At 44.6% G+C, this 24395-nt stretch overlaps 4 protein-coding genes across 4 annotated transcripts; 2 read left to right on the top strand and 2 right to left on the bottom strand.

The window, feature by feature from the left end:
• The first annotated feature begins 13781 nt into the window (after window positions 1-13781).
• Window positions 13782-15354, top strand: LOC128710752 (cytochrome P450 6A1-like). Its single transcript, XM_053805606.1, has 2 exons — window positions 13782-14862; window positions 14930-15354. The coding sequence occupies exons 1-2, from the start codon at window positions 13782-13784 to the stop codon at window positions 15352-15354; spliced, it is 1506 nt and encodes a 501-aa protein (XP_053661581.1).
• A 457-nt stretch (window positions 15355-15811) lies between these two features.
• Window positions 15812-17371, top strand: LOC128710797 (probable cytochrome P450 6a20). The gene is made up of 2 exons (XM_053805650.1): window positions 15812-16892; window positions 16950-17371. Exons 1-2 carry the CDS (start codon window positions 15812-15814, stop codon window positions 17369-17371), a joined length of 1503 nt encoding a protein of 500 aa, XP_053661625.1.
• A 120-nt stretch (window positions 17372-17491) lies between these two features.
• LOC128711140 (cytochrome P450 6A1-like) lies at window positions 17492-21135 on the bottom strand. Its single transcript, XM_053806003.1, has 5 exons — window positions 20055-21135; window positions 19582-19993; window positions 19070-19086; window positions 18007-19014; window positions 17492-17934 (listed from the first exon to the last, which is right to left on the bottom strand). Exons 1-5 carry the CDS (start codon window positions 21133-21135, stop codon window positions 17492-17494), a joined length of 2961 nt encoding a protein of 986 aa, XP_053661978.1.
• Window positions 21136-21818: 683 nt separating this feature from the next.
• On the bottom strand, window positions 21819-23650 carry LOC128711138 (probable cytochrome P450 6a18). Its single transcript, XM_053806001.1, has 3 exons — window positions 23558-23650; window positions 22335-23511; window positions 21819-22279 (listed from the first exon to the last, which is right to left on the bottom strand). The coding sequence occupies exons 1-3, from the start codon at window positions 23648-23650 to the stop codon at window positions 21819-21821; spliced, it is 1731 nt and encodes a 576-aa protein (XP_053661976.1).
• Between the last annotated feature and the right edge of the window lie 745 nt (window positions 23651-24395).

The following is a 24395-nucleotide window of genomic DNA, read 5'->3' as shown; positions in this document are numbered from 1 at the left end:
CGATGAAGGAACGCACGACCAAACCAAAAGAGGAGCAACAACAGCACAAATACCCTGCCAACTCACTCTCACTCTCGAGGGAAAGTGCTTCTACCGGTTCGGGCAACACAGGCATAATTGAATCGAATTGGACGACTCCCGCCCCAGGGATGACAGAAATCCGGAAGCACCGGTGGGTCATAAAAGTAATCGTTTATTTTCGTCAAATTAGATTATGCATAGGTTTGCCATTCTTCATCCGTCGCTCGGGAGCGTGCAATCGCCGAGGACGGGCGAGTGCGTTGTCGTAAGCGCTCGGTAATCGCCCGACGCATTGCCGCCCGGGAAAAACAAAAATCTTTGCCGAAAGAAATGGAAGGAAAAATTGTGCTTTCGTCGAAACGGGTGTCTCTGAATGGGAATGTCCCCGATGTCCCGGTGTTCCTGGTACTTCGACATGCAGCAGTAATGAAGTTATATTGAAGGCTGATGAGATTCCAATTGAATAGCTTGTGGTTCAATGTGCGATATGACGATGGTTCGCGAGCCTACAATAATCAAGCATTCAAAGCAAATCCTGAAGATCTTGAAATAATTTAATAAGGGAATTTGAGTGGCGTCCTTTAAATATTCACGTTTCATCAGTATCAAATTCAAATCAGTATCAACTGATGGATACAAAATCGATAACACGCTTTAAAGCGTTTCAAGCGCCTAAAGTTATGCAATCATTGTTAAAATTCAGTCTAATAACTGGAATGAAATAGTGGAATGGAAAACAAATGGCAAAAAAACGGAAAACTAAAATGTTTCCATTCATCAATCGAACTTGAAACGATGAAGTCAATTTATTAAATAACTACCAAACCAACATCCCACACCGAGCACCACGACGGATAAAAACTCCTACTGGGCAGTAACACGCTGGAACACTTTATTTTAGCAGTGCAAAACAAAATCAACAGCAAAATTTAATAACTTTACTCAACAGGACATCAAAGCGCCTTGCATTACCCCGTTCCTATTCCGGGCGAAACGCCCTTTTTGGCGTGATAAATCGTTCCTACCAGTGAGTGATTTGATCATATTTTTTTTTCTACCGAAAGGGATAAACGCTGCTGTATTTCCTCCCGTGTACCTTCCCACCTCCGCTTTATGGGGTAGCAAAAGAGCAATAGCTATAAAAAGGTAACTTACCGATCGCCAATCACAACATACCCCGTTGGTCATGCATTTTTTCCCTTGCTCCCTTCACTGAACGCTCCTTCCAAACTGCCTTCGACACAATCCGATCACCCAACCGTAGAAGTCAATAAAACTGGCAATCTATTTTTCCACCAAACCCTGCAAAAACTGTTTAACCGTGCCCTTTTGGTATGATTCGCAATGTGTCGCAGTGTGTAAATTATACCTTCGTGTGAGGGTATTTATTTTCGCCGTTTCGGCGCTTTAACGGCAACACTGTTTGGTCGGGCACGCACCATACGCACGGTCGAACGCGAACCGTTCCTCCATCTGTCAAACACACAGCCACCGGTTTGGCTGCATTATCAGCTCGTACCTACAGCTCACACTTCAAACAAGAGGCCCTCGGTTTATTTTTGCGGTAGGACAAAAATGAAGCGTTTCGGATTACTTTCAACTTTACCACCTCACATCACCCGGCCGGAACTGCTTTTCCATCAAAGAACCGTTTTATATTCGTTTTATCCTTGCTTTTTCGGTGGGACAGCTAGAACCGCTTTCAGACACGTGCCAGCTCACAAAACACACTCACACACACACACACCAGGGCTGGTCAGGTTGTAGAAGGGCAAGAAAAAATGGAGTAAATTTCACGATTGGCTAAATTTTGATTTACTTCGTTACCGGTTGGTTTAAAAATAAAGCAAGCCCATTTTGAGAAGGTAAAATTCCCACCCACTTCCGGTGAACTCCTTGTAACTTCCCCTAACGGCCAGTTTTACTACACGACCAGCAGCTCTATAGCACACATGCACAACTGGCCGAAAGAATTCCGATGACGACGTGTGTAGGAATGTGGCAGCTATTTTTTAAACCATTATCCTTTACTTAATTTCCCACCGGATAAAGGACGATAAATAAAGCACCATTTTGCTGCACTGTGTGCTACCCCTTCATCAAGCACCTTTGGGGAATGAAGTTTTTCCTCACAATTTAATTTGATTTTTGCTTCTTCACGTGGAGCAATAGAAACGATTTTACTTGTTCGTGTACGACTGGGCTTTTTTTTGGTTGAGAATTTTTCCTCCGATTCCACACGTCCGTACGGAGGAAATTCACGGCACCGACTGAAGGATGTGTTTTCCATCGGGTCGTTACGTACCGGGAGGATGTTTGAAGCCAAACCGTACGAGATCGTGCCGATCGAGACCGGCAGCATCCCTGTTGCGGTTGGGAAAAGTTCGTTTGGGAAAATTCAACCAGTCGTCCCTTTTTCACCCGGGTGTTGCCACTCACTCTCTCGCACGGTGAGAAGGCGCGTCTCACTATGGGTTTGCTGGGAACAAAGAAAAATGACGTAGAAAATATCTAAACTTTGCTTTAATTGCTTTTTTCAGAACATTAACTGTACGAATTTTAGGAAATTATTTGTTTTAAATCATTTAATATAACTCGTTTAAAGGAATTCAACCATTTTCCTACATTTCAGTCCGTATATCTAATGCTCTCTTTCACAAACTCTCTCGCCCATCGACAGCATTTCACGCTCATCCGATGAGCACTCCCGCTCTCAGCATGCGTTCGGAGGTGGGTCTCGGGAAAAGCACATGTTTTCCAAGGCTAACTATAGCGGCAACGACAACGAACGGTCCGTAGCTGACAGCATCTGCCGCACGATTCGGAACGAAAAACTGTTGATTGCTCGCACCGTTGTTTACATTTCTCTTCAGCCTTTCGAGTAGTACCGTCCGTCATCTTTCGCCATTTTCTTTCTTTTTCTCCCACTTTGTGCTCTTTTTTTTGTACAGCGTGTCAAGAAGAAAATGCGGCAAACGGAGAGACGCGCTTTCGGCCATCCAAACAAAAGATCAAACGAAATGTGTGGCTTGACTTTCCGAGGGGAGACAGACAGTTTTTGTTCTATCTTTTTTTCCCAATATCTACGCTGTCCACTTCCGACACACGTTTTACTACATCGCGCAAGAATGGCAGAGGAACAAAAAAATAAAACGGACAGACATTTTTCTACACCAGACTTAGTCCGGTGAAGATCAAGCGTAAAAATTGCATCAAACGTTGCCGGACTGTCCGTCAAGCGTTGTTCTTTTCGCAAATGGCGATATAAAAGCGACATCGGCATGTGCTGGACAGCCATTTGAAGAAGAAAGCATGGAATAGGGGAATCGCACTTTTTCTATTCCTGGGACGTGCTTAGCTTCAGCTCGGCTTTTTATACACCCATCAGGGAATAGTTCGATTCATACCAGGCGAGAAGAAAAAAAAGCATTTCTCGTCTAGTGGATTATTCACTGCCCTACGATACGATGGCTGTTTTTCCCAACCTGCCCATCCCATAACTCCCAAGACACGTGTTGAATATTGATGAAACACACACACACACACACACACACACACACGCCGTACCACTTCCGTTCCGGTATGATCCACTTCCAGGTGCGTTGTGTGCTTCGTACGTGAGGTAGTACATTCGCAGTTGTTTATATTTACCACAGACCAATTCGATTTGTTTCCCGCTTGTGGCGGGAGTTTTTTTTTCCTCACCGCTCTATCGTTGGCATGCTGGGCGCATTCGTTGCAGCGCCTGTGCATTCCATTACGGGCCAGGCAGAACGTGAGCAGCGGCGATACTTTGTACCAGTTTCGAAGCGTGATTATTCAATTCTTATCGAGCGCAGCGATTAGGTTCGCTTTGTTTGTGATAATTTCATTCTCTTGATCGCGTGCGGTGTTCAGGAGATTTGCTGGTATTGTGTAACCTTCCTATACGTATATTAAATGTGTAGATGAATTATTTGAATGTAGATGTGTGATACAAGTGAAGTTTTGATTATTTTGTTACGATTATATTTATTAATGCAATCAATGTATAAATAATTAGGTCAGTGAACGAAATACGCCCAAATGTAGGCAAACTACTAAAATTATGTAATACGCCTGAATGTAGACAATACCTGCTGATTTGTTCTTACGTGGCTACTATTAGAATTGTATTTTTGGGCTTCGGTCGCTTCCATTCGCTTCCTGTCTTGCAGCATAAATTTTTCCTTTGATGGACAAATCTGAATATCGGAATTCCCCCACAAAGGAGTTCCGTCAGGATTATCTGATTCCGATGACAGCCATAATCTCATCGTCTTTTGCCGTGCTCCTGGAATGACCATTATTGATAATAAACAATTGAATAATAATTTCTTGATTGTTAAGCAAACCCATTGCACATTCACAATCTAGAAGTTCTATCGGAGATTTCAATAATCTAACACTAAAATAAATAGCCAATCAGAAACAGAAGCTTGCCACAGTAGTTGCTAATAAGCAACACGTAAGACAACCTAAGGCAAAGTTCAGCGAAAACCAAATGTGACGATCCGCATCAGAATCAATTCGGTGCTCACACATCCGGCACCATCAGCATCGTTCGGTAATTTATTGCACTTGACACAAAGACACATTCCAATGTGTGTTGGCGGCATGGTGCCATCGAACCATTCAATGCCTAATCATTCTGTAGACGCCATTTCGAGCCTGACGTTGCCATTTCCGGTTCGCACCAGCTATGCCAATCGTACACCATCCCTGTGCGGAAGCTGTTGCAAACGAATTTCCCACCGTAAGCCACCCCGCGCGGTCCCGCGTTGACGTCACGGTACGGAAATAAATGAAGACACAGCAACAAAATGCCTAAACAAATTACCATCCCAGCGCGATGGGAAAGCGTAAAGCATACAAGCAGTATAAAGAACGCTTTTTTCCTTGCCCTGAAATATCCATCCTGAACAACCACGGTGGAAGTTTTTCCTTCGGTTTGTTTCGGAGCACCCGTTGTACACTTGCAGGGAAGCACTACGACGGAGAGTAATGAATCCACAAATTGAACCGGAACCGGGCTCTCATACGAGACTAACGGTGCCTCGATCGGTTTGTTGCACCGTTCCTAGGAAAGCGTCCAATATCCGCTGCGCCCAAGGTGGAAAACACATTACAAACCATGCCCGAAGCATGGTCGGTCCTTGGTGGGTGGTATTAAAAATTTAAATATTGCCGTTTCCCTGTTTTCGCTTCAGAGCAGTTCCTAGCACAACCGCCCTAGAGTGATGGGTTGCACTTGTGTGTTCCCCGTGCGAAAACGCAAAAGCTTGTCCGGGGGAAAAAATAGCAAACGATATAAAACTGCAGTCGAATCGATTCGTTTCGTGGCTGTTTTCGTGAGCATCTACACAAAAATCGATCGCCCAAAATGAGATGTGCACAGCGAACGCGCTAACAACCTGCCTGCCGATTGCTCAACCGCTTGTTAGCTCAAGCAGAATGGTGAAGCACCGAATCAAGTGCTTGGTGCAAATTCCTTCTCTGGCATTTTGGGGTGGAAAACACATTCCCGCCGAATGTTTGCACCATGAAAGGATCAACTCACCGATGTCGGAGCAACCTGTTGGCGACAATAATTGTTAAGCCGCTTTCCTATCCTTCGTTAAGCTGGTGGCCCCGGAAGCGACGCTGCTATTGCCCCGAAGATTGTTGGGATACTGCACAATGCCTTTCACCATCATCATCATCATCATCATCGTCGTTGTAGTTGAGAAAAGACTTCTGTTGCTGCTGCATCCGGTTGATGTTGCTGGCAGCATAGGACTGAAGGAAAGAATATAAGAACGTCCACTCGTTGTACAGGTACGTACGGAAGAACCCTTCGACACTCTTGCAATTTTCACCACGAAACGGAAGTTGCGATAAAGAGGTACGCTTAAGTGTACAATGGGGAAGTAATAGACGTTCGGATCGAACTCCTTGCTACTGTCTGGAACTCTACTAGTAAAAAAATCCTCGTTTATAGCGCTTTGTTCTTTTTGTCGAAAAACAGATGTTTTGTGATGACATGCTTAAGTTTCCTTTTTTTTGTGGCATTTTTCATATATTTACAAGTAGCTCTTAGTTTTTCCTCTTGGAGCAGATGTTTTAGTTTCAAGTATTTTATTTTTTGTAAAATAAATTATACATTTTTTTTTGTTTCTTCACCTCTATCATTATCTTTATTTTTCTAAAATTTTCGACTATAATGGTTCAACGATTGATTCTTTAAACTGTCTAAAACTTAAATTTGTTTAATATTCTTCTATATTATTCTTACTTGTAAGATTTGTGTTATTTAATCGTTCACCATTCCAATATGTTTTCAATAATTGTTTGTTAAATTGATTTACTGTGCTACTATAGTAGATAATTTAATTGGAAATTATTATACCTGCAAGCAGGGGTTTTATTGTTGATTAATTTTTAAGTTAATGTTGTGCAAGATCTACTTTTGACAACGTAATTCTAGTTAAACTTCCTCTGCAAACAAATGATCATACAAAGGACGCTTGCAACTACTGTTCTTTTTTTCCCCTATTACACAGTTTTCCAAGTTTTCACCCTGCACAAACCATGATCGTAAAAGTTTTTCCCTCCAAACAAAAAAAAACTCCCACCCCATAAGAGCTCAAAGATTCATGAAGTGAAAGAAAACTTCATCAGACAAGTGAAAACGGAACTACACTTTTCATCCGGGATTACAGCTATTGTAGCTGTAAGCCTCGCCGGTGACATTCGGGAGGTTAGGAGTGTGTCTCCCACCTTCATATTGGTTGGCTGTAGCAATGGCGCCTTAAACACCATTCGTTCCACCGGTACAACTTATATGAGGGGCCCACTCATGAGCGACCATACTCCGGACATGATTTGTATATACTTCTTCCCTTCCCACGGCCAGCTTCCATCCACTATGATGATTTATTGGAACTGTACACTCCACATGCAGGAGTAACGGGTACCTCCCGGTGGGTGTCAAATGTCAGTTGAAGTGGGAGTTGCCTTCATGATTGCCATCATGATAACGAACGGGTCGCTGACGATGGCATTCAAAATGATATCCTTTTACAGTGCTGTGTTGATTCTATCGTATATTGTAACGGAACGATACTATAATCCTTGGCCAATTGGAGTGGGGAAAGCTTTCCATTGCTATGACGTGTGTACATAAAGCATGTAAAGAAGCGAATGTATCAAACCTGCCAATCACTTCTTTGAACAGATATCAGATTAAATCTTTTGATATAGCCGAATAACATATTCATTCAAATTTTTGTTGTGTTAAGCTAAAATTATAAATAAAATAGTTGAAAGATTAGTTATATACCATTTGCAAATGATTTAACATCGCAATTGAAATAATGTATACGACTACTCATGACTAATGCCTACTATTCCCATTATGACCACATTATGACCACATATACAAATAACCTAACCTAACAAATGATCGTTTATCATCTTCTTCCCATAATGTCCCTATATATTTCATTCCCTTTATTATGTGGGCTTTAACCTTCTATATGTTCCTACGTATTTCCTTCTGTATCCGTCCCTATTTTTTCACAACGGCATGTACAACATGATTGAGGTTGCAAATTCCAACTTCAGTTCAGATAAGAAGGATGCGAAATTTCTTACATCACGTTGGAATTGTTCGTTCTACGTCCGGAATGTTTATTGCCGTCGGATTAAAATTCATTCGTTTCATGCAATAGAAAGCCCAGCCAACCGAAAGCATTTATTGCTATCATGTAAACTGTAAGGTGAGAATTCGATAAATAATTCGATGTATTTTGCTAGATGTTAGATTATACAATACATACCATGCTCACATATTAATTACAATGGTTAAAAAATGGAGGATTCACTAAAAATTTCCATCACCGTACATCAAAATACAACATCGTAAATACGGATTGCATAACTTTCGGCGTGACATCTTTAACACTGCCTACATTCAGGCGCCAAGTTCATAAATTGCTGTTTGATTTAAAACTTGTCTTTTACAACGAAAAATCTACTTTTAATCTTCTTTGACGGCTTACAGGTCTTCTATGTACATACTTGATAAGTTTAAAATAAGCTTCTAACTAAACACAACACAACTTTACATCGTGTATACAATTGAGCTATGCACTTAAGCTTTTTTTCTCCTATTCCTCCACCATCCGCAGCAGCTAAATTGACTTAAGAAATACAAAATCACATTCAAGCCCATAATTCTTTAGCAGATGCCATGGCATCTGCACTCGCCACGTGAAGCAAACCGTCGCTACTATAATAAACCAGTGTTTAGCACCTGCATTCACAGGCGAAAATGAAAAACATCCGATGCGAGATACAAAAAAAGCAACGTGTCTGGATGAAACTTTACCATCGTCGAAAGGGTTTAGCGTACCGTACCGTAGGAGCATCCTTTGTTCCTTTGCTGCTTCGTACAGCTAACTATCCTAACCCGTCCGTATACAGAGCCATTTTTTTTTCTGCAAAATAAAAAGTTGCAATTGCATTCCGTGCCGAGCGTACCTTTGCAATGAAGCAATGAAGAACGTTTTTGCGGAAAAATCATTCCACCTGCCCTATGGTTTCTTCTGCATTAGTTGAGCAGCATCAAAACCAACCCAACCGCACAGGGCTCACCCTCAGGGGGTTTTGAATCCGCGGTTGGCCTGTTGCACATAAACACCATCGCCTGGCCGTTTTGTGAATGGCCAACAGAAGTAAACTTATCTTCCGGAAAGAGGTGCAATGTTGTTTGGCGAATAACAACATTTGTTTCGGTTCTGAGCTCACCGGGCAACACGAGATAACCCGGCACATGGTGCCTGATGGGTGGGATTTCGTTTCTTGTTTGTACCCATTCTATCGTCTTCTGCCACTTTGAAGCGGCTATTATCTTCGCTAGCAGTGAGCAGAGTTTATGTTTTTAGTACCATGCCAGCGGAAGATTGGCGGTGGATGTTTACCCTCAAGCAACTAGCTGTTTGTTCAAACGCAACGTGTGCTTGGGGGAAATTGCATCTAAACTTGCTTGCTACTGTTAAGCTCAAACAAATTGAAAAGTATGCTGCTACGTAGCGAGATTTTTACATAGAACATAACTTATTTAATCCAAGAGAAAGTACATATTACAGCGTATTTCCCTCCGGTGAAAAGTTGTCTAAATTGCTTCCATCAAAAGTCCAGGAAAAACGGGAAGCTCCTGCTTGATTCCGAGTCATTCCACCGGCTGATGCCAGCAGACAGAATTACCATTTCATTCGCCACCGAACCTTGTCATCCGCAGGGACAGTGGCAGTGGGCTAAAAGCTAATTACTGCGGCATACTCCGACACTCCGACGAGATGCAACCGTCCACACCATGGGCACCGTTGTAGCGTACGGTTACCCCTTTTTGTTACACCACCTTTGAAATAGGACCTGAACCAGCCTCCGGAAAACGACCGGTGACCTGGGCTAATTTCTCTACGTCGCCCCACAACCCGTCTACCACCCTATCATACCCTCCCCTGACAATAGGGGGAAAAAGAATAGAACAGAGCGCACAGAGTCGGTGTCGGTGGGTTCTTCCCATCGTGGTGTACTTTCAATTACGATCGCTACGGTGCAAGTGCGTTCAGCTGCAACGTTTCTTTCGCATCAACGCTTGCACTGTGTCTGCCAGTAGTGGCCGGCTACAATGGCTCGCAGCGAGTAACTGACCATTTGACAAGCTGTGGGTCTTGGTTCGGGCTGACATACACATGGATGAGCCGCAGGCAAATGCTTATCCACCGGGTGCATCCGTTATCTCCGTTCCTTGGTACGGTTAAACTGCAAGTGCGACTATGCAACTGCCAAAAGCGATGGCAGTTTAATGGAAATTAATTAGATTGCCCCGAGCTGGTGTACCACTAAAAGGCACAGAACGAATGTGAGTATACATGTAAGTGGTAAAATAGATATAATGATCAAGTTTTGATTAAGTTTTGTATTAAACTACCTTTTGTTGGTATTTTTGTATCGAAGTTAAATGTATACTCTCCTTACATTACCCTTTATTCGATGATTATCGAACGATCACTTCTATAAAATCCGTGCACATGGCACTGTCAATCATCAATCGTAAAACATCGCCTACCATGATGTTAGGTCTACCACGACAGAGTTTTTGGATTGAATCTCATCAGATCTCTGTGAAGCATAGAATTGTGACCTGACTAACTATTCACCTAGGTAGTAGAGTGGATGCTACTAGTGATGGGAAAATCGGACCGGATGCATGGACCTCGTAAAACTATCTGACCGGATTTGACTCTGAGTTACTCCGGTGTTTGCTCCGCGGGTTTACCCCGATGTTAACGCCAGCATTTACTCCCGAGTATCTCTGAAGTCAGCACCGAATTTGATGCCGGTTGTTTACAACAGTATTCCCCATGTTTTCAAACAGTTTTCATATGAGTTTTTTCATAGGGTTTCTAATACTTTTGCAAAGGTTGGAAGCATTTTTTATGGACTTTTGTTTAGCTTAGCAACAAATTATCCACTAGAGTAATTTTCTTAAAAATGTGTATGTCAGAGCTATCCTTTGGGTGTCGTCCTCAGTCATCTTGCAGATCATTACAGCCTACCAGCTATGGTTTTTACCAGTTAACCTTTTATTTACCCCTTTTAAATGAGCTGTGACCTCAATTTTCCATGGGTGTAAAAGGATATTGGCGAACAATTTCTTTGAGGCTCTTGTCGCTGGAGACTTGGGATTGTTAGTTGGAGACGGAAAATAGGTATCATTACGTAATGGCGGTGCACTCCTGTCCTATCCGGTCTAATCTCCCAAGCGCAAGACGGACTATCCAGATCAGGGCAAACAAAGACATCGAACGTCACAATAGACAGTCCAGGATCGCTTCAGATTGCAATGAAGAAAGCTGTACTATAACCTAACAGATATGCAAGAGTTCTTGATGAATTTTCTTTAAATGTCTCATAGGTTTCAACGAGGATGCTTTCCAGTGTGTTTGTAGCAGCTACGTGCTAATTTTAGAAGTTCAAAGTTCGAAAAAATTAACAATTATTAAATAAAAATATTCAACAGTGAACGACTTCTTGTGAAATAATAAGCGCTTTGACCCACAATTCTACCACACCCCACGCATCTCCCAGAGTTGCTACGGAATTATTTTCGGATTGCACATCGTGAACAATAGACGAAATACGAAAAATAGATTTGGTCCAGCACTACATCCTACATATTCATAAGTATTGATCTTCAATCTTGGAATAATTTTCAGGACTTGACGAAACTCAGATGATCAGATCTGATGGATTTCAACATCTGATACGACGAAATGGTGAAAGAACCCTAAATATTAGAAGATCTCGCTAATATTTTAGTCAACCAAACGTCAAGAGCGGTTCGTAGTAGGCAAACGTTTAAAAGGTGTCGTTCTCACCTTCCACACTGATCATTTAATAAGATACTGTTTCAAATCTAGTTCCACAATCAAACATCCTTGCACGGTAATGAATAAAATCATTTATCACGATCATTTCTTTGAGCCGATGCAATCTTTTAACAACACCTAAACCATAGACAGTATCAGCGTCACGTCCCCTTTCTGAAGGCATGATTTACGATTACCTTAACCAGCATTCAGCCCAATTGCAGTGCTCTCGTTCGTGCAATGACCAGCGATAGAAAGGAAATTCATTCGCTCGACTTCCGATACCGTCAATTCATTTAATCCATCAAACACTCCCATCACACCCAGCTTATCAACCGGGCCCACATTTGGACAAATCTGTCCAATCCCGCTTTCGAATCGATCATTCCCGCAGTCACAAATCTCCCAAAGTCCGTCTGACGGAGGTTTTTTTTCGGTCTCTCCTTTCTCTCTGTCGCTGTACTCCAGTTGCTATCATGGAGAATAAATTACCTTCACTTTATCGCCACCACAAAACATTCGCTGCCAGTGGTGCGCATCCAGCGCCCGGAGCCGAAACCTTTGCGAGGGCACGTACAGTGCTCCCTAGAGGACCGGACAGTTACCGTGTAATCAGCCACCGTAAAGCATTGGCAAAAGCGACAACATCTTAAATTTTGCTTTACCTTTCCACGGAACCGCCCCGTTTGCACGTTTGGGCAGGGTTTTGGTGGAACACTTGAGACAGAAATTTATCGAGTGCCTGCGTTGCTGTGATCCCCGTGTTTTCCGACGGGCGCACCGGGACCAACCGTAAGAATAAACACCCCCAAAACGGTACGGTTTGGCTACTGTTTTCTCGCTAAAATACATCAATAACAAACGGATTGCTGGCGGGCTGGGGGTGCCAGGGGACTCACCTGCGTACCGGCCAGATCCAACCAAAACCCGATTGCTCATCGAAAACCGATTCCGTTATCGACAGGGCGGTAAATAAATGTGAACTAACGCTTCCGTTTTTCGCCGTTCGGATGGGGCATAAAAGGTGCGCCGGAATATAAATTAGGTTAAACGGAGGTGCCAACCAACCGTGAAGGTTGTCCTGCAAAACCGGGTATGTGATAAACAATTTTCACTTTCCATTCGCGTGCACACCGGCAAGGAAGGCACGGCTTGCTTGAGTGTGCACTACAGGGCTCAAGCGTTTTTGCCGTGTTGTGGCGAAAGGTGTCTAACAAGTGGCAGCAGTCGCGCTGGATGGTAGCGAGGACGGCAAAGTGAAGCATCAAACACGTGTGTCTTTTTATGTCGCCACCGCCTCTTTATATCGACAGCTGTTGTTTGTGTTCGCCCGCTACCCTAAAGAGCGGGGATTAACCCAATTTTCGGGAAACAGATGAAAGCTTTTACTTCCAAGACTTTTTGGCACGATAGTCCACGGTCGTAAAAGTCAGCACATTTGATAAGAAATGGTTCCACAAAACGATTATGGTTGCATGTTTGGTAGTGTTTGAACAAGCTCTCAGTGGTAAAAAAAACTCCATTTTCTGCGCGAAATACGCGTCTGGACCGCGAGAGTGGAGTTTGGTTTTATTAGTTTTGCCAATTTCGAAGGTCAAATTTAGTGAGGAGGCTTAGAAGAAGAGTCGAAAGATGAATAAGATTCGCATGGGCGAATTCAAATTAAATCACACCAAAACAGAAGAAATGATGTCTCAGTCAAAACACGACATCGATCGAGACGTTATACAGGATGAAATACGAAGTTATTCTGCTTCGTTTAGCATGTATGATGTTAAAGTATAAATACGTACCAAACACAATGCCGTCGTCTAATCAATGTTTAAAGATTAACTTAATCAACGGATTTTGAAGATGTACAAGTAATTCATCGAAATAAAAAGAGTTGTTTAAAACTTCTTCACACCTGATAACAATTATTCAAATCTTATTGAACTAAAGAATTCCTTTTAGAAAAAAAACTTCAACGTCAAACTTTTGTGAGCTAACCTCACTTTTTCTATAACAGCCTAAATGTATGCAATCGAAGCACAAACCAAACGTTTATGTCCTAAATCTATAAGCTATTGGTCTTGTTCCATTATGTTGCGATCCTACCAAAATTCCACGGTCAAATAGTGAACTGGGCACCCACCTGGGCAGTACATTATTAGCCATCGGGCTGTGCACGAAAAACACGGGTCGACCATCGATTCTACACGCACCGTGTTGCAATCGGTTACGGCCGTCACCGATAATAATGCCGAAACAAACGAGTTCGACATCACCTTAAATGCTGCACTCGTCTATTCGTTCGGTTTCAGTGCCGTGGTACCTCCGAGCATGCTAATTCCTGTCGTGTTTGTGGCCTGTTTTGGGCTGTTCTGGACATACCTTCATTTTAGGCGACGTTATCTGTTTTGGTTGAAGCGTGATGTGCCGTACCTGGAACCGACCTTCCCGGTTGGAAACGTGGTGGACATTTTCCGTTCCACCATTCACTTTGCACACCTGATTGAGAAGCTGTACAAGCGGTTAAAAGGACAGGGCGATTATGCTGGCATCTACTTCTTTCGGGATCCTGTGCTGTTGGTCCTTTCGCCCGAGTTTGCCCGCACGATTCTTGTGAAGGATTTCAACTATTTCGTCGATCGTGGAGTGTATAGCAATGAAGAGGTTGATCCTCTCTCGGCCAATCTCTTCTTCATAGATGGTAACCGGTGGCGAAAACTGCGCTCAAAGCTAGCACCAACCTTTACGTCCGGGAAGTTGAAGGCCATGTTCCACACGATAGTGGATGTGGGCAATCGTTTGGATCAACATCTCGCCGAGAGATGCATTCGATTACAACGGATCGACATCAAGGAGCTTCTGGCGCGCTTCATGACGGACGTTATAGGGTCGTGTGCTTTCGGGATCGAGTGTAACAGTTTGGAAAATCCCAACTCCCAGTTCCGGATCATGGGCAAACGTATGATCAATCTACCGAAACTAAAAGCTCTCAAGGTGTTCTTTGCCATGTTGTTCCGGAAGCAGGCACATGCACTAGGAATACGCTATAATGATAGGGATGTGTCAGAATTTTTCATGAAAGTCGTCCGGGACACGATTCGCTATCGTGAAGAAAAGAGTGTCCGCAGAGATGACTTTATGCAGCTCCTAATCGACATGATGCAGCAAGATGGCGACCGCCCGGGAGATGCCCTAACGTTTGAGGAGATTGCCGCCCAAGCTTTTGTGTTCTTTTTCGGAGGGTTCGAAACATCCACGACTACGCTCACCTGCGCATTGCACTTGCTGGCGCAACACCCGAAAGCACAGCGGAAGGCAAGAAAGTGTGTGCGAAGTGCGTTGGCTAAGCACGGTAACGAGCTAACGTACGAAGCTGTTACGGAGATGGACTACATCGAGTGTGTTATTAACGGTAAGAATTTGCATTTGCAAATGATGTCGCTCAACCATCGCTAGCAAGGCCTCATCTTTCTTTCCAGAAACTCTTCGTCTATATCCGCCGGTGGCCACAATTCATCGAATGACTTCACGACCCTATCAACTCCCGAACGGGAAAGTCCTGCCGATCGGTGTTGGAGTGATCATCTCTAACCTTGCCTTTCATCATGATCCCACCTTCTTTCCTGACCCATACCTCTTCAAACCGGAACGATTTGAAGACAAAACGTTTGGGAAAAACAACCCAAGCTATCTGCCCTTTGGAGACGGACCACGGATGTGTATAGCGATGCGTTTCGGACAGCTTCAAACACGGTTGGGATTGGCAATGTTGTTGAGGAACTACAACTTCACGATTGACGATTGTGATATTGACCGGCCGTTGGTTATTGATCCGGTCAACATGATGCATGGACCGGCGGGATCAGTTTGGTTGAACGTGGAACGTACAGTGGAAAATAAATGAAAAAGTGTTGAAGGACTTGTCTGAGCAAATTGTTGAGCATAGCCATACAGTAAATAAAAAATTAAAACGTGGAGAATTGTTTTCTGTTGTCCTTCTTATCGTTTCTATAATTATAACGCGAATAATTTTTTAATTAAGTTGTTTCCACAAAAGCGTTACCACAGTTAAACTAGACAAAGCAAACTTTTCAAATGTTTGTACAGAACATTTCAAACAAAATGACCGATTCACACCTGATGTGCGCGAACGTAAACAAACAAACGTCAGAAGCAGATGGGCTTTGTTTATCTGATTCCTATTCGCCGTATGCGGCGATTTTGAGGCAATCAGTAACGTTTATCGCTGATAACATGTGAAACAATCGATTTCAAATCACTTTTAATGAGTTTTCTACCTCAATCAGTGTCTAATAATAATCCTCAAGCGATAAAGCTTCAGTGCTGTATTCGTTCTAGTCATGTTCGTACATCTCCTGCTATTGGTGAGCTTCGGTTTGCTGTGGGTTTATCTGCACTTTAAGCAACGTTACCGATTCTGGGCAGAACACAATGTGCCTTATATGGAGCCTGCTTTCCCGGTTGGAAACGTTGCAGATACGTTGAAGCCAACTATACACTTTGCGCATATCATGGAGAAGCTGTACAAGAAGTTGAAATCACGTGGTGATTATGTCGGTATCTACTTCTTTCGGGATCCTGTGCTGTTGGTCCTTTCGCCCGAGTTTGCCCGCACGATTCTTGTGAAGGATTTCAACTACTTCGTCGATCGTGGAGTGTATAGCAATGAAGAGGTTGACCCTCTCTCGGCCAATCTCTTCTTCATGGAGGGTAACCGGTGGCGAAAACTGCGCTCAAAACTAGCACCAACCTTTACGTCCGGGAAGTTGAAGGCTATGTTCCACACGATAGTGGATGTGGGCAACCGTTTGGATCAATATCTCGCCGAAAGATGCAACCAGAAGCAGCGGATCGATGTCAAGGAACTGCTTGCACGGTTCCTTACCGATGTGATTGGATCGTGTGCTTTCGGGATTGAGTGTAACAGTTTGGAAAATCCCAACTCCCAGTTCCGTCTCATGGGCAAACGTATGATCAATCTACCGAAACTAAAAGCCCTCAAAGTGTTCTTTGCCATGATGTTCCGGAAGCAAGCGCGCGCACTTGGCATACGCTTCAACGATAAAGATGTGTCAGATTTTTTCCTCAACGTTGTCCGCGATACTATTCGGTATCGAGAGGAGAACAATGTCCGTAGAGACGACTTTATGCAGCTCCTAATCGACATGATGAAGCAAGATGGTGCCGGTGCTGGGGAATGTTTAACGTTTGAAGAAATCGCAGCCCAAGCGTTTGTGTTTTTCTTTGCCGGGTTTGAAACCTCCACGACCACGATCACTTGCGCGCTACATTTGCTGGCCAAACACCCGGAAGTACAAAACGAAGCACGGAAATGTATACACGAAGTGCTGATGAAACACGACAACAAACTATCGTACGATGCGATCATGGAGATGGAATACATTGGGTGTATTATCAACGGTAGGATTTGTAAAGAAATGTTTGCCAACTATCAATAATTTGTGTTTTCAATTTTAGAAACACTTCGTATGTATCCACCGGTGGCAACGCTACACAGAATCACCACGCAACCGTACCAGCTACCAAATGGGGCGGTTTTGCCGGAAGGAGTCGGTGTGATTTTACCGAACCTCGCGTATCAAAACGATCCGGATTACTTCCCAAACCCGCACGACTTTAAACCGGAACGGTTTGCGGTAAAGAATGATTTTAAGAACAATTGTAGCTACCTTCCGTTCGGGGAAGGTCCTCGGATATGCATTGGAATGCGTTTCGGATTGCTCCAAACGCGTCTCGGGTTAGCCATGCTCGTGAAGAATTATAAGTTCAATATCGACCCGTCCGAAGCAGACCGTCCGCTCCGTATCGATCCGATCAATCTTTTGCATGGTCCTGCCGGGGAAGTGTGGTTGAACGTACAACGTATTGTTGACATGTGAAGGATGTAAAACATTCCTACTCCTACTAGCCTCGCTTAACCTGTCAATATATTTCAGCTCAACTACCTGAGTTATCTAATCAAAGCTATGCTTAACCTCTACAAGTCTAAATAAAGCAGTTTATTTAGCAGTAACATCGTTCGTGCTGTTGATCCGTTTCACATTTAACCATAGATCGCTTTTCATGTTCATAACGCTGTGAGTTTTTGATCGTGTTCCCAGCGTGATTTCGGGACAAGTAGTAAACTCGTAGCTACTCAACAGTACAATCAATATGAGACGCAACTGAATCTTCCCCTGACGATAGCCGATACAATTTTTTGGGCCCAAACCGAACGGTAAAAAGGTGCATGGGGGACGCTTTCTACATGCTTCCGATAAAAACCGATCCGGATCGAATCGTTCCGGCTCGGGATAGTATTCCGGATCGTAATGTATAGCGTACATCGGTATGATAATGTTCAGTCCTTTCGGTAGCACGATACCGGACGAATCGGGTACGGGATAATCTTCCGTGACGACACGAATTAGATTAATTCCAGCCGGATACTTTCGAAGAGTTTCTGAAAAAGACGAAAACAATAACGTTTTACCAAAGCAGAATGGAAAAAAGATAATAACTGCAATTCAACTACCGTTCAGGCACTGATCGATATAGGGCATATCAGTAAGCGCATCATACGTTATTCCACCATGTTTTTCCAACGTCTCAAGGACACACGCTCTAGCTCGTTCTTGTATATCGGGACACTGGGCTAACTCGTACAAGCAGTAGTACAGAGTAAGACCCGTCGCTTCATAAGCACCCAGAAAGAGAAACACTTGGGCAGTCATTTCGGCCAACGTTAGTGTGGGTTTGCCATCAAATCCGGGCATCCCAAGAAGTTGATCGATAAGATCAGTTCTGCGGATAGCATAAGAAAACTCTTTCCGATGGTCTATCGTGTCGCGTACCACTCGTTGAAGCAGTTGCGTAATATGACGAGAAAACGTTTTGAAGCGCAGTTTTCTCGCAACCGGCCGATAGCAAGTGATCAGGAACAGCTTCCATATGGTGGGCAATCGGAACGCTTCACGCTGGATTACCTCATGAAGATTGCCCTTCGGTGACGTCAGATTGTTACCTTCGATTCCTATCACAAAACGCATCGCAATATCCGTATTCAGTTGCCCGAGCAAACTCTTCAGTTCCACCTTAGCACCGTCGATGTCGAGTTTTCCGTTCAAATGCTCCCGAAAGTGTTCGACCATTTGCACCATGACTGGGAAGAATGATTTTAACCGTCCGGTGGAAAAGATTGGAGTTGCTGCGCGCCGTAAGGTGGACCACCGTTCACCTTCACTGTTCAGCATATGGCCAGATAGGGGATCGTGTTTCCCATCACTATATCCACCACGATCGTAGAAGTGACGAAAGTCACGCATCAACACCTGCTTCACCATTTCCGGATCGGTACACAGTGCGACTGGTTCGGTGAACTGGAACAGTCCGCCGAAAGGATGCTTTCCCTTCAACTCTCGGTAGAGTTCCAGCATTAGATGGGATGTGTGTTGAATGTTTCCCAGCGGAAAGCGGGCCGGTATGTAAGGAATACCCAAATCCGCCCAGAAGGAATATTTGTTTCGGATTTGAATAAGGCACACTACAACAGCAAGAAGGAATGAAACTATTAGGAGAAACCACGCCACCATGATTACACGAGTCAACTAGCGGACTGGGTTGTTCGAATTACAAACTTAAAGTGACGCAGATCAAACTTTGATCGCAGTGCATTTATACAAGGCACTCAGTAACCTTGTAACATTTGCACAACTGCACAAAACATTGGTACAAGGTGAATCATGTAGGATAGAATCGTCCCTTGTTAACCTTGCTCGCTATCTACTCTTGTTGTGACATGTTCTTATTTAGCTCTACAATCGTTGCCGCCTTCAGGTCCCGAGAGATCTGAACGAGAGGCTTGATGCAGTGCAGATTCGTATCGAGACAGAAAAGGTGTTTCTTTTTGTTTGTTATTCTTATGCGTTATTCAATTACTCATCAATTATTCATAGTTTTTTTGTAAACAAATGTCGATTCAAATTTATTCCACCATTTTACAAAATAAAATCAAATCCATCACATAAACATTCTATTACATATCACTTACCAAATTTCTGACGCGACTCTTAACGGCCAGAATAGCAAACGCTTATTCCTCTAAGCTTGCAGCTTTTCCACCTTCAGCCACAGCCCACCTTCCGGCGTCAGCACAGCATGCCGGGAAGAAATGACCAACGGCACGCTTGTCTTAGAGCATCTGGAAAAGCTAAAGTGCATCAACAGCACCGACAGCCCAACCCGTGCTTCCAGCATTCCAAATCGGGCGGCTATGCAAATCCTCGGACCTTCCCCGAACGGGATGAAGCTGTACGGTTTCCTTGTTTCGCTTGCTGCCGGTGCAAACCGGTCCGGATCGTACCGTTCCGGGTCGGGATAGTGTTCCGGATCGTGGTGGATGGCGTACACCGGAATCATTACGTTCATACCCTTCGGAAAGGTAACATCCGTGCCCGGTACACGATAATCTTGACTGACCTGCCGTATGAGATTCGCCCCCGGCGGGTACTTTCGAAGAGATTCTATTGGAAAGAAAAAAAAGGATTTATAAAGTGTAAACTTCAACACTCGGATGTTCCTTACCATTAATGCATTGATCGATGTAGGGCATGTCCATGAGTGCTTCGTATGAAAGACCACCGTGCTTTTTAACCGCATCCAGCACACACTGTCGTGCCCGCTGCTGTATCTGCTCATTCAAAGCAAGCTCATACAGGCAGTAGGACATCGTCGTTGAGGACGTTTCAAACCCACCGAGGAAAAACACAAACGCCTGTGCAACGATCTCGTTCAGGCTGAGCGTCCCGACCGTCTCGCCGGAATCATCCAGCTGGCCACTGTTCTTCAACTGCATCAACAGGTTCATAAAGTCGTTCCGCTGAACGTTATGCCGCTCGCGATACTCGATCGTTTCCCGTACTACCTTGAAGAAGAACTGCGACACATCCGCGCTGGTGCCCTTGATGTGGATGCGCCGCGAAAAGTCCTTGAAGGTGGCCATGAAGAAGAACTTCAGTATGCGACCCCGCGGCACTTCGAACACTTTGCGACCCATCCGCAAGAATTCGGCATTCGGATCATTCAGACTGTTGCAGTCGATGCCGAACGCGCACGTCCCGATCACATCCGTGGTGAACCGGGCCAGCAGTTCCTTCATCTCTACCACACCATCACCCGCGATGCATCGCTCCAAACACTCCCGGAACCGTCCACCAACGGACACGATCGTTGGACACATCATTTTCATCTTGCCGGAGGAAAACGTCGGGATCAGCTTCTTTCGCAGGTTGGTCCACTTGGAACCCTCGATGTTGAACAGATGGCCCGATATTGGATCATCCTTCTCGTTGTAGTACACGCCACGGTCATGGAAGTGGGCGAAATCACGCACCAGCACGTTCTTCACAAAATCCAGCTCGAGTGCCAGAGCGACCGGATTGGTAAAGAAGTAAATGCCACCGAATGTCCTCCCGGAAGATTTCAGCTCGTGGTAGAACTTTGTCATCAGTTGGGACGAATGCATCCGTCTTCCGATGCCTTGAATGTTGCCGAATGGGAACCGGGGCTGGACGTACGGTACATCACGATCCGCCCAAAACGAATACTTCCGCCGTACATACCAGACCGCGGCTGTCACGGCGATCAGCAGTAGATAGATCAGCATCTTGCACCAGACTGGAAAACGAACTTAGCAGTAGCTTGCTTTCCGCTGCTACGTATAATTATGATCACGTCGCACACAAGTGTCACATAAGTCAATTATGTGATTGTAAATTATACTTATCTGCCCCTTTTTCCCTCTTTTTTCTGTGCTGTGCCCGGTTTTCTTCTCTGCAGCGCTTCAACAAGCCAACCAGAGTGTTCCAGATGAAATTGTTCTGATTGTTCGCTGCGCTAATCTGTCAGCTGGTGTGCGTAATGTTTACGGTAAATTGAAACGAGCACTCGAGTGCATACACACACTACTAAGCACCGGTACTCTGTGTATACGCACACACAACGGTTGCTTTGTTTTGATGCTACGGTCGAACAGGTAGTGGTAGTTAGATTCGCACGCTCGGTCAAGGACGTTTTCGTACAGGGTGGTTCGTTATGTGTCGCGCTTTATTTGAAATGGAAAACTGCACTATTTTCTTCATTATTAGCCACTTATGTTTATTTAATTCAATTTCAACGACGTGCTATAGGTTAATAATTTATTATTGTTTCTGGTTTACAACTGGAATCAGTCTTATTCGAAACCTTTTCAAAATAAACAAGTATGATTTTGACAAATTTTGGGTATAATCCTAACAAGATTCTCATTCCATTCTTTCACATGCAGTTTCAAGCAGTACTTCTACAGAACTACAATTCCGTACGCGAGGAACCCTTTTCCGGGGATTCCTGCAGATCATATTTAGCCAACCGCAACCGCACGCCATTGACGGGCGTCAGTACGAATGCCTGCGGAGAGTAGGTCAAGGGCACGTCCGTCTCCTTGCAGGGCAACACCTGGAAATGCTTCAACAGTAGCGCCAACCCTATACGTGCCTGCATCATACCGAACCGTAACCCGATACATATGCGTGGACCTTCACCGAACGGTAGATACGCACACGGGTCACGTCTGGCCATCTGATCGGGAGTGAACCGGTCCGGATCGTACGTGGCCGGATCGGGATAAATTTCCGGATCGTGGTGGATGGCGTAGGCCGGTATCATGATCTTCATCCCCCGATGCAGAACGATGTTTGTGTCTGGGAGCCTGTAAGGTTTGGCAACCGTTCGCTCCAATATTGCCACGGGTGGGTACTTGCGAAGAGTTTCTGGAATGTTGATATGCTTAGTACAACAGTGAACGAAGTTTATAATCCGACTTACCATAGATGCATTGATCTAAGTATAGCATGTTCTTGGAAGATTCGTAGGACAGGACTCCATCGTGTTTTTTCAGCGCCTCCATGATACAGTCCCTGGCCCTCTGCTGCAGGTCCTGGTTCAGTGCCAGCTCGTAAAGCGTGTAGGTCATCGCACTGGACGACGTCTCGAAACCAGCCGTAAAGAAGATGAACGCTTGAGCGGCAATTTCGTCTCCCGAAAGCCGGCCCACTATCTCGTTCGAGCCTTCCAGCGATCCCGTATTCTTCAATCTTATCAGCAGGTCAAGAAAATCGCTTCTCTGCGCACCGTGCCGTTCGCGATGTTCGATCGTCTGCCGGATGACGCTTTGAAAGAAGCTGGCCACATCGTCGTGCAGCAGCTTCAGTCCGAGCCGGTTCGCCAAGCCACGGAACGTCTTCATGATGAACACCTTGAGCGGATGATTGCGTGGTGTGTCGAAGTGCTTGCGACCGATCCGGCGGAACTCGTTCTGAGGATCCCGGCAGCTGTTACACTCCAACCCAAACGCGTACGAACCGATCACGTCCGTTGTGAAGCGGGCCATGAGATCGCGCACCTCCACCACGTCGCCGGAGGTGTAGCGTTCCCGTAGGAAGGCACAGAACTGCTCAGCTATACCGAGCACCAGCGGGAATGCTGCCTTCATACGACCACTCGTAAACGTGGGTGTGATCTTCGACCGGAGATCTTTCCACCGTTGACCCTCGATCGCAAACAGGTGAGCCGAGAGTGGATCATCCTTCTCGTTGAAGTACACGCCCCGGTCGGGAAAGTGGTGGAAGTCTTCGATCAGAATTCGCTTCGCCAGCCGCAGATTGGTGACGAGCAGCACCGGATTCACGAAAATGTACAACCCAACGAAACCGGGACCATCGACACCTTTGTGCTGTTCGTAAAACTGCTGACTTAGATGGGCCGGGTGGATCGATTTGCCCATCGCTTTGAAGTTCCCGTACGGTAGCTCCGGTTCCACGTACGGTACATGCCGGTCGCGCCAGAAGGAATACCTACGCACCACGAATACGTACACACCCAGACAGAACGTCGCAAGACACGCGCCCAAACCGACTACCGATGCTAGCAGCAGCTCCATTGGTGATGTACTAACGTCGAGCTTTATCGCGACGTGTCGACCCCAGCCATGGACACGACCGTACTATTATCGCGACGGTACAATCACGCGTGGAGCGAAACCGACTTACAATGGGCGTATTGCCGAGCGGTGAATTGCCACTAGAAATGGCAACTGCCGAGACCGGTTTTGGCGACGAACTCCGTTTACAGACACTTATCATCGGTTAGTATGCCACGATGTGATGAGCACCTCGAACGAGACGCGCTGACTGCCGGTTTGGTGTTTTGTAACGTAATGGGGGACCAAGCTGTGGTTTGAATTATGTATGTTCTTCCACCATCGAGTGCTATGATTTATTTTTCAACTGGTGTCGAGACGAGACGGTTGTGTTCGCGTTGTTCGTTGTGATATTATTACCGAGTGTGAGACACTTGTAACCACCACCACGAGTTGAAGAACATTGGAGAATGGAAGAAAGTGGACCTGTTAATAGTGAAATTGGAAAGAATTTATTACATTTAATGAAACTCCACCGTACACATGCCAAACAGACCGATGTGTAGGAGAAGTGTGAAGATAACCAAATAATGTGAGAAAATAGAGAAGTGTGATGATAACCCCAAAATATCATCATTCTTATCTTTCAAACTCAGAGTGCCATAGATCTTCATCTCAGGTGAGTTGCCAAGGCTAGCAACTTTAGTGAGAAAATGACAGTGCTCTGTGAAAATTACAAATCTCTTGTTAAAAGTAGTTCTGAGATTCACATATTCTCCTCAAAGCTGTAAAGATCAGCTTTGATCAATTTTCTACGAGTCGTTAGCAACAATTATCGATTTACTAATATAACCAACTACCAACATCAAAAGCTGGAAACTTAACGAAATTAGTTTGTTTAGTTAAGTTTATTTAGAATTTTTTTTTCAATATTCCGTCCCAGAAGCAGAGTACTTAGGATTAATTGT

The sequence above is a fragment of the Anopheles marshallii genome, chromosome 3, assembly GCF_943734725.1.
Source record: "Anopheles marshallii chromosome 3, idAnoMarsDA_429_01, whole genome shotgun sequence".
NCBI classification, from domain to species: Eukaryota; Metazoa; Arthropoda; class Insecta; order Diptera; family Culicidae; genus Anopheles; species Anopheles marshallii.
The sequence above is the reverse complement of the archived record's forward strand: the minus strand, read 5'-3'. Positions and strand labels throughout refer to the sequence as shown.

Coding starts and splice junctions, on each gene's coding strand:
- LOC128710752 (XM_053805606.1), top strand. CDS start 13,782: ATGCTAATTCCTGTCGTGTTTGTGGCCTGTTTTGGGCTGTTCTGGACA. Junction 14,863..14,929: donor CATCGAGTGTGTTATTAACG/GTAAGAATTTGC, acceptor CTTTCTTTCCAG/AAACTCTTCGTCTATATCCG.
- LOC128710797 (XM_053805650.1), top strand. CDS start 15,812: ATGTTCGTACATCTCCTGCTATTGGTGAGCTTCGGTTTGCTGTGGGTT. Junction 16,893..16,949: donor CATTGGGTGTATTATCAACG/GTAGGATTTGTA, acceptor TTTCAATTTTAG/AAACACTTCGTATGTATCCA.
- LOC128711140 (XM_053806003.1), bottom strand. CDS start 21,135: ATGCTGATCTATCTACTGCTGATCGCCGTGACAGCCGCGGTCTGGTAT. Junction 19,994..20,054: donor CATCGATCAATGCATTAATG/GTAAGGAACATC, acceptor TCTTTCCAATAG/AATCTCTTCGAAAGTACCCG. Junction 17,935..18,006: donor TATCGATCAGTGCCTGAACG/GTAGTTGAATTG, acceptor CGTCTTTTTCAG/AAACTCTTCGAAAGTATCCG.
- LOC128711138 (XM_053806001.1), bottom strand. CDS start 23,650: ATGATAAGTGTCTGTAAACGGAGTTCGTCGCCAAAACCGGTCTCGGCA. Junction 23,512..23,557: donor CGCTCGGCAATACGCCCATT/GTAAGTCGGTTT, acceptor TCGCGATAATAG/TACGGTCGTGTCCATGGCTG. Junction 22,280..22,334: donor CTTAGATCAATGCATCTATG/GTAAGTCGGATT, acceptor TCAACATTCCAG/AAACTCTTCGCAAGTACCCA.